The 9551-nt window shown below is 39.3% G+C and overlaps 1 protein-coding gene across 1 annotated transcript; it reads right to left on the bottom strand.

Moving 5' to 3' along the window:
• Positions 1–636: 636 nt before the first annotated feature.
• LOC116865382 (olfactory receptor 52H1-like) lies at positions 637–1739 on the bottom strand. The gene has a single exon (XM_032853652.1). It carries the CDS (start codon positions 1576–1578, stop codon positions 637–639), a length of 942 nt encoding a protein of 313 aa, XP_032709543.1. The 5' UTR covers positions 1579–1739.
• Positions 1740–9551: the final 7812 nt, after the last annotated feature.

Raw genomic sequence — 9551 nt, 5'->3', positions numbered from 1 at the left:
CTGAGCCACCCAAAATAAATTATTTTTAATTAAATTAATTAATACCTGTAAAATATGGACTAAGGGTACTGAAATTTTTCTTAGAGCATGCAACTAAAGAAAAAAGAAACAAAAGATAATTAGTTGTATGTAATTTGAGAAGGATGAGGAAAAAATAAAACAAGTACAGGGCAAAGAAGAGGGGATTAATAATCTATAGACTCGGGACTGAAGCTCAAAGCAGAAAGTTAGGTAGTTATAGTTGAGAGCATTGATAGCTACTAAAAGAAGGAACTTTTGTCTTTAACTCAGGAACTGAGAAATACAAGGGTGAGTTGTATATTGGAAAATATCTAGCCTTCAAATATCTCAAAATTAGCAGCAAGAAAAATGTAAGCCTGAGTATTAATGCTCTTGTGTACCCATCATTACCTTCTTCATTCAAGTGGTGAGAAAACTGAACCAAGAAGAGGCTCGATTTTCTGAAAGTCTAGAAGATTTTCTCTCTTTTCCTCCCTTCCCATACTTTGCTCATGGCTAGAATGCTAAAATTTCAGGTTAATAGGAGTTACAGCTTTATTTTTATGTCTCCCGTCTTACATAAAATTTCACCTACTTGAATTTTACCTCAACGTCTCCTTCAGTGACCCTCCCCACTCATTGTGTCTTCTTTAAAGAGAAGAGAAGAATAAATTTGTCCTGGATCTGCTTGGTCTTCACTCCATAGACAACAGGATTTAGAGCAGGGGGGATGGCCACATAGAAGTTGGCAAACAGGATGAGCACATTTCGAGGGACACTGTGCCCAAAGCGATGAGCAAGGATGGAGAAGGCGGCAGGTGTGTAAAACATGAGAATAACACAGACATGGGAACCACAGGTGCTGAGGGCCTTCTGACGGGCCCCCTGAGATGAGAGCTGAAAGACAGCACGAAGGATGAAGGTATAGGAAACAGCAATAAAGATCACATCCGAGGCGACAGTCATGACAGGCACAAAAAATCCGTACCAGATGTTGATGGAGATGTCAGCAGAGGAAAGCCGAGCAACACCTATGTGCTCACAGTATGTGTGTGGGATGATGCGTGTCCCGCAGAAGGGTAACCGTTTCACCAGAAAAACGTCTGGCAAGATGATGAAGAAGCTCCTCACGATGATGCTCACCACAATCTCGATGACCACCTGCGGAGTCAGGATGGTGGTGTACCTCAAGGGGAAGCAGATGGCCACATAGCGATCAAATCCCATGGCCAACAGGATGGCTGAGTCCACTACAAAGCTGAAGTGGAGGAAAAACATCTGGGTGAGACAGCCAGAGAAGGTAATTTCCTGGGAGCCCAGCCAGAGGTTACTGAGTAGTTTGGGCACTGTGTCCGTGGACAGGATGAAGTCCGTGGTAGCCAGCATAGCGAGGAAGAAAAACATGGGCTCATGGAGGCTGCGCTCAACAGCAATGAGGTAGAGAAGGGTGCAGTTGCCCACAACAGCCAGAACATAGATGACACAAAAGGGAATCCCGATCCAGCTGTGGAACCTCTCCAGACCGGGTATTCCCACAAGGATGAAGGAACCGGGATTGTAACAGCTCAAATTATACATGGTCTCTTCAGTCTGGGACCCTCTGGTCTTGGAGCCCCGAAGTCAAATCAGCTGTCAGAATGGGCTGGGGCTGACCGTGGTGGGGGACAACAACTGTCACATTCGGGCTTCCTCTGTCCCCTGGATGTTGGCACCTATAGAACTGACTTGTTATTGTCCCTTTTCTTTGCCAGTGGCCCCACGTTATTTCCTTTATACCTTTATTAATACACCTTACAGGAGGGTTATTTTTGGAGGTCAGCAATTTCATATGATTAAACCTCAGTAACTATGTCCCTTTCTTAATGTAGATTATTTGGGATGGGTCCAGGCTCAGGAAAAAAGAAAACATATTGTATGTAAGGAGAAGAAGTTTGTGTACGTCAGTAAGAGGGACAGTGGGGGAAGGAGACAAGCAGGAAATATTACAATTATTACATGGGATGAGCTGCGAGTAATGGACTTTTATACAGCAAATACTATGTTTCCAACAATAGTTTTGATATAATAAACTGAAGGATTTCAGTAGAGTAGTAGAAAAGGTAATGAAAAGGGAAGGGAAAAGAAAGAACAGATTCCAGAGCTGTGGGTGATACAGGAGATTTGTTGCACAGCATTTGAAATATGGTTCAAATTAGGGATGCTTCCCAGGATGTGAAAATGAGAGATGGCATCAACCAGCAAGTGCGTGGGGACAGGTAAGCAGCATTCTCCTGACTCGGGCAAAGGGCAGTGAGCTCAGAGGATGATTTATGGTCTCAGGGATGATTCCCTAAACCTTGGAGGATCTCTGTTCCCTAACTTAGTAGGGGAAAGACTTCTACCCACCAGTGAGTATAACATTGCCTCCATAACAGATGCCAGCCAGGGTGATTGGCCTGGGCCAAGTCAGGCAGAGCAGAGTCTCACCTCCTAGAGATAAAATTAAAAATAATAAAATAGTACCTCCTGAACATTTTCATGTCTGGTGTGCCAGAGCTTGGACACCATCTTTGGACTAAATAGAGCCTGCCTTTTGCATTTCCATTTTAACTCCAGTGTATGATCTATTTTAAAGTATTTTTGGCAAAGGGGACCAGTAATGGTGAAGCAGGGAGTACAGCACAAGAGGCCAGGACACCTGGAGCCATCTTTCAGCCAGTTTGGAAGAGGTTTGGTTCTTACCCTCTTCAACAAATTTACAAGGTCATTCAAAAAGCTTTGATGGAAAGGAAGTGGGTTTTGAGGATGGGTCACAGCAGCTCTATATTATTGCGTTTGGCAGGAATCTGTAGGTGTGTGACAAGGAGGGAGGAATGGGATGAGCCATGTGGGATTTTGTGATATCTCAGCCAGAATCCCAGCCAAAGCTCTATATATCGACGTTCTCTCACATGGGGGATGATTCTCTCATGGCTGGAGTCCTTAATTAGTCAAAGTGAACAAGACATCAACCTGGGAGGAATGTAACTAGTTCCCACTGTCCAAAAGCAACCTCACGCCCCTGCCCCAACCATGACTCATCCTCCTCGCCCATAAGAACAAATGCCCTAAGTTCCACCTGAAGGTCTGATGCAGGCTAACAGCCAGTGGGCACTGAACTTGTTACAATTACATGAAGACTTCAAAGTCTTCACAAAATTGTCCCTAAAAGGATGGCCACCTCATCTCCTGTGGTATAAAAAGTAGGTAGACTGTGAAAGCCCCCAAATGTCAAATTTTAGGCTAGATTTCAACTCAGCCTCCTGAAGCACAGACTCCCTGCGTCTGACAAGAAGCACATTTGCTCAGGGTCTCAGGGAATACATTTAAAGGGGAAAAAAATAAAGTACTGATCATTAAAACTAAAAAGGAGGTCAACAGAAAACATACACACCAAGGTTTGCTGCTTCAGTCTGAATCTCGTCTGACTTCACTTCTTTTACCCAAAGAGCTCTTCTTTCCTTCTGGATTCCCCGCTGTATTCCTGGTCACATTAGTTGGTCTGCTCATGAAGTCAGTCGTTTTCTGTGAGGAGCTGTCTTCTTATGGAATCACTGGTGTCAGCAGAACTCCTTTCTCCCAGAGTCATGTCCTCTAGCACAGAGACCCTACTTGGACACTAAGTAAACCCAAGGCTACACTGTTTGATAAAAATCAAAGAACTGGTGTAGCATTTTTCTCTTCCCTAAATGGCTGTAGTTTTCAGCTCACCAAATTGTCTTCTATCTCTTGCCTTACAGGAGTAGTGGAAAATATCTGTTTAGAAAAGAAGCGAGTAAAATTTTAGGTTGGGACATGTTCCATAGAAGTGAGATGAACATTTTTATGCATTACCTTATATTCCCAGAAGATAGAACTCATGTTATGTGGGTACCACCATTTTTTTTTCCATCCCCAGAGAAGAGATGAGGTCAAGCATATTAACTCTTTTCCTTTGAGATGGAACATAGCTTGGTGGTTTCAGTAGTGGATATTGGATCCCTAGGAGATTCAGTCTAGACCGTTTAGACACAGTCGCCTGAGACAGAATTCTCAGAGGCCTGATAATGTTCCTGTACATGTGATATTCTTGAATTAGTCTATTTGGTTAAACTTGCACCAATATTGTATAAGCACAATTAAAGGTTTCTAGTCTCGATATTGAAATTTTCAACTTTTTCTTCAAAAAATTTCTTACTCGGGGGAGCCTGGATGGCTCAGTTGATTAAGCATCTGACTCTGGATTTGGGCTCAGGTCATGATCTCAGGGTCGTGAGATTGAACCCCACGTGAGCTTGGGATTCTTTTCCTCTCTCACTGACCTTCTCCCCCATCCAAAAAAAAAAAATTCTTAGCTGTTCTTTGCATTTTACATTGCCAAAAATTTATAAGCTGTTTCTACATTTACAACCACACACACTTAGAGTTTTTGTTTTGATTGCATTGAATCGGTATATCAATATGGAAATATCTGATACCTTTATAATACTGTATCATTATATTATAAATATGATATACTATATTATTAATGTAGTCTTTTAATTTCCCTAATAATAAGTTTAAAAACTAACTCAAAAAGATATCTGTATATCCATATTCATTGCAGGAATATTCATAATAGCCAAGATATGGAACGTGTGTGTGTGTGTGTGTGTGTGTGTGTGTGTGTAATATTATTCAGCCATGAAAAATAATGTAATCTTGCCATTTGTGGCAACACAGATGGACCTCGAGGGCATGTTGAAATATGTCAGAAAGTGTGAAATATTGTGAAATATGTCAGAGTAAGACAAATATCATATGACCTAACTTATAAATACACAGAACAGACTTGTGGTTGCCAGAGGCAAGGAGTGAGGGGTGGACAAAATGGGCAAAGTGGTCAAAAGATACAAACTTCCAATTATGTAATAAATAAGTCTTGGAGAAGTAAGGTACAGCAAGGTGACTAAATTATAATTACTAACTAGACTTATTGTGGTGAACATTTGCAGTGTATACAAATATTGAATCATTGTGTTGTACACTCGAAACCAATATAATGTTATATGTCAATTATAACTCAGTTAAAAATACATATACTCTTTTTTTGTGGGATGCAGAATATTTGCTCTTTATAACTATTATAAAAAATTACCACAGATTCCATGGCTTCAAATGCCATAAATCACAGTAATTATCTTATAGTTTTGTAGCTTACTTCAGCCTAGGTCTAAATGAGCTAAAATCAAGGTGTTGAAAAGGCTGCTTCTTTTTTTGGAAGCTCTAGAAAAGAAACTCTTTCCTTCCTTTTTCTGGTATCTAGAAGCCCCCTTCTTCCATCTTTAAAGAAAACAATATTACTTCTGCCCTTCTTCTGTATTCAGTTCCCCTCCGATTCTCCCCTTGAGCTTTCCTCTTCCACTTTTAAGAATCTCTATGTTTACATTTGATCCAGCTACATATTCTGAAATGATCTCCGTATTTTAAGGTCTACTGATGAGTTTCATCTGATAGTCATCTTAATCCCTCGTGGCTATGTAACCTAACATAATCACAGAGGTTTAAGATGGGGACATCTACCACACAAAGCTTCAGAATTTGCAAATTATGTTTGTCAAACAAACTTACTGTTCTTGATTAATTTAATATCTAGTTATATTGACAATAATAGATGCATTTAAGCATCTATTTTGTTTTGTTCATTTCTCCTTGCTTCTTAGTGAGTATTTTGCATATTGAGGGTATATTGTAGTGTGCATATATAATGCCTCTTTTCACAAGTCCTGGTAGTTTGCAGCATGGTTCTGAGGGGGAGATTCCCTCTGACTTTTCTCTTTCTTTTTGACTTCTTTGGTGTGCTCATTCTTCTAGTTACCTCATCTGACTCTCCTAAGCACTCTGTCCTGAGCCAAAGCTTAGTGTGTTGTCTTCTGATCCTGATCAGCAATCATTTAATGGAGATCACTGATGGTCCTCGGGACAGATAGAAGATTTGTTCAGTTCCTTGGGGCAGAATGTGTCTCTATCTTGTCACATCCCTAAGTAAACCACTTCCTATAAATGTAGTTCTAGAAAGTGGTTTGATGCCAGTTTTTGGATGTGTGTGTGTGTTTAATTTAGATTTAGGGCAGGAATCCAATCCCTCATTCTTAGCCTCAAGTACTGACCTCAGTTTTCATCTTCTATGTGGAAGAACTGGTCAAAATCTACAGGAGCTAAATTTCTTTTTAGGCTACTACCTTTTTCTAGATCTGGAACACAGAATATTTAGGGATTTGTGAACCCTCTTACCCAAAATCCTTGTTTTATTTTTTTCTCTTGACCCACAAAATGTCATTAGTGTTTACATATCACAATTCCTCAGTATTTATTTTCCTGGAGCCTAAAAACAAATGTTTAATCTATTTTCCCCTTTTTTCTATTAATTTAAGGTGAGAGAGATAGTTCCATTTGTACTATTTACTTCTCATAGACTAAAGACAAAGTACCTGTGTTCATATCTAAAATGACCACTATCAAACCTCTCAGCTCTCCTTCCCCACTAGAGTGATGCCTTTGGGTACAGGGAGTGCAGTAGAGGAATAGCTAAAGTGTTCAGAAAAGTCTTCTCTTGCTTTCCAGGACATCATGTGTCTGATCTCACCTGCCACATTCTCAGTTTCCTATTGCTATTTCCTCTGCCACGTTGGAGCTGCTTACAATTTCTTTGAGAACTAAATCAGGTCCATATATAATGTCAAGGTGTCTTAGTGTCAGAACATGGGATGAATAGGAGGCAAACATTATGTTTCCTACGAATAGAATGTGACTGAAAGAGCCACAAGCAATGTGACTGCATGCCAAGATAAAAGCCAATGCTCTATAAGGAAAGTCACTAAAACAGATATTAAAAGTGAAAAATACAAATACAAAGTCTCTAGAAGAAAGCATAAGAGACCATGTTTACAATCTTGAGTAGTTAAAGATCTTTAAAAAAAATTTTTTTAAGCCCAAGATGGAGCCACTCCTGCCCCAGGTTCTGCAATAAGGCACGGAGACTTAGACAACTTTCATGTCCCTGTAAATGTTCTACTTGACCATACACAGTATATCCGGTCAGCCAGATCCCAAACATCAAGCTAACACTGGGCCTTCTCAACTTACACAAGGTTGAGTATGTGGTCCCTGGCCAGTCAGATATTTTTTATTTGCTTCTTCCTTGTTATTTATTCTTTGTCCCATGAAAGCTTTTTGCCTTCAGCTCCATTTTGTGGTTGTCTGAAAGGAGACTATCCACTTCATGAAGTATTTAAAAAGTTTGTATCACACATAATCACTAAATTGTTTTCTTTGTTTAAAAATTTTTTAAAGATTTTTATTTATTTGAGAGACAGAGACACACACACACACATATAGGCACACACACACACACACACACACACACTAGCACGAGAAGGGGAAGGGGCAGAGGGAGAAGCAAACTCCGTCATGAGCAGGAAGCTCAAAGCCAGGCTCAGCTGGTGGGGTCAACCCCAGAACTCTGAGATCATGACCTGAGCTGAAAACAGACACTTAACTGACTGAGCCACCCAGGCACCCCACTCAATTGTCTTCTTATTTTATTTTTTTAAAGATTTTATTTATTTATTTGACAGAGAGAGAGATCACAAGTAGTCAGAGAAGCAGGGAGAGAGAGAGAGAGTGGGAAGTGGCTCCCCACTGAGCAGAGAGCCCTATGTGGGATTCTATCCCAGGACCCTGGGATCATAACCTGAGCTGAAGGCAGAGGCTTAACCCACTGAGCCACCCAGGCACCCCCTAAATTGTCTTCTTTAATCATTTTTTCAACCAAGATTTTCTGAAAGGTAAACAGAAATAATTAACTTTTAGAAAATGATAAATTGCATAAGGAGTATAATCAATAATATCATAATAACTTCGTGTGGTTACAAAAGGTAACTACACTTAATGGTGAGCATTTTATAATTATGTAATTGTTAAATCACAGTGTTATACACCTGAAACCAATATAATATTATACATCAACTGTACTCTAAATCAAATTTTTTAATACTCCAATTCAAAAAAATTTTTTAATGGAAATATTTAGCAAAGGTTCTGATAATCTTTGCTTCTTTGTTGGGTTGATCTCCCACCCTCTGTCCCCCAAGTCAAACACAATCTCCCCCCCTTTTTTTTTAAAGATTTATTTTATTTATTTATTTGACAGACAGAGATCAGAAGTCTGTGAGAGGCAGGCAGAGAGAGAGGAGGAAGCAGGCTCCCCACAGAGCAGAGAGCCCTATGCGGGCTCAATCCCCGGGATTGGTCCCCGGGACCACCACCCGAGCTGAAGGCAGCGGCTTAATCCACTGAGCCACCCAGGCTCCCCATCCAATTCAAATTTTTTAAATGATAAATTAAACTTCAAAAATGTGAAAGTTCTTCTCAACCACAGGCACCTTTAAAAACATGCATATGTAAGCCAAAGAGAAGAAAATAGTCCAATATTCATCAAACATCTATTTGACAAAGGTCTTGTAGCCAGAATCTATATAGAACTCCACAAATTAATAATAAAAAAAAAACCCAAACAATCTAATTTTAATATGGACAAATGATTTGAATAGACATGTCATTGTAATTTTAAAATTGAGGAAGATTTGAACAGACCTGACGTAAAGTTATGAATGGCCAATTTGCACATGAAAAAGTGCTTGCCCCTATGAGTTCAGGAATATGCACATGAAAATCATAAGGAAGTAGAACTAAAAGTCACTACAGTGCTTACAATTACTATGACTTACAGTTTCACACATTGGCAAGGATACCCAGCAATCTGAAACTTCATATGTTTTTGGTGGGTGTTTAGGATGCTGTGACAACTTTGTAAGAAAATCTAACACTTGTCTTAAAGTGGAAATATATATCTACACAGCAACAAAGAAATGCAAATTTCAGGTATATTCTATAAAGAATTAAGCACATGTCCACCACAAGAAGACTTGTATAAAAATGTTCATAATAACTTGATTCATAATATCTAAAAATTGAAAGCACTTCAAATGTGTCTCAATAGGAGAATGGATAGACGGCATATATTCATACAATGTTATGAATGTTAATCAGCAGTAGAAGAGAACAAACCACTGATACAGAAAAGGATAGGAATAAAGAACAAAAATGTTAAGTTAGGTGAAAGAAAGTTTATACAATGAAGTTTATACTGTATGATTCCATTCATAAGAAAATCCAAACTGGAAAATTGAGACTCAACTTCAAGCAGTTGAGGAATTCATTCTATCAAGATAATCTTCCCATAGACAACTTAAAATCACATGGGGGGCGGGTATTGAGGGGAGAAGGGAAAAGAATCTGAAATCACTGTAAAATAATAAAAGAGAGTCAGAAACCAGAAGTGACTATGCTCTCAGTAAAAAGGAAATAACTGTGGGTGAGTTTCCTGTTTTTGTGTCTTTTCAACTGAGAGGTACAAGGTAACACAATTAATATTTATAGGAAAGCTCAATTTGTTGACTAGAAAAGTAATTTAAAAAAGAAAATGCAAGCATACCACATATGCTGGAAAGTGA

Source organism: Lontra canadensis, unplaced genomic scaffold, assembly GCF_010015895.1.
Source record: "Lontra canadensis isolate GAN:19392208 unplaced genomic scaffold, GSC_riverotter_1.0 scaffold7, whole genome shotgun sequence".
NCBI classification, from domain to species: Eukaryota; Metazoa; Chordata; class Mammalia; order Carnivora; family Mustelidae; genus Lontra; species Lontra canadensis.
Note: the sequence above shows the minus strand (reverse complement) of the source record. Positions and strands in the feature narration are given on the sequence as shown.

Excerpts from the sequence above, each read along its gene's own strand:
- LOC116865382 (XM_032853652.1), bottom strand. The coding sequence starts at position 1,578 with ATGTATAATTTGAGCTGTTACAATCCCGGTTCCTTCATCCTTGTGGGA.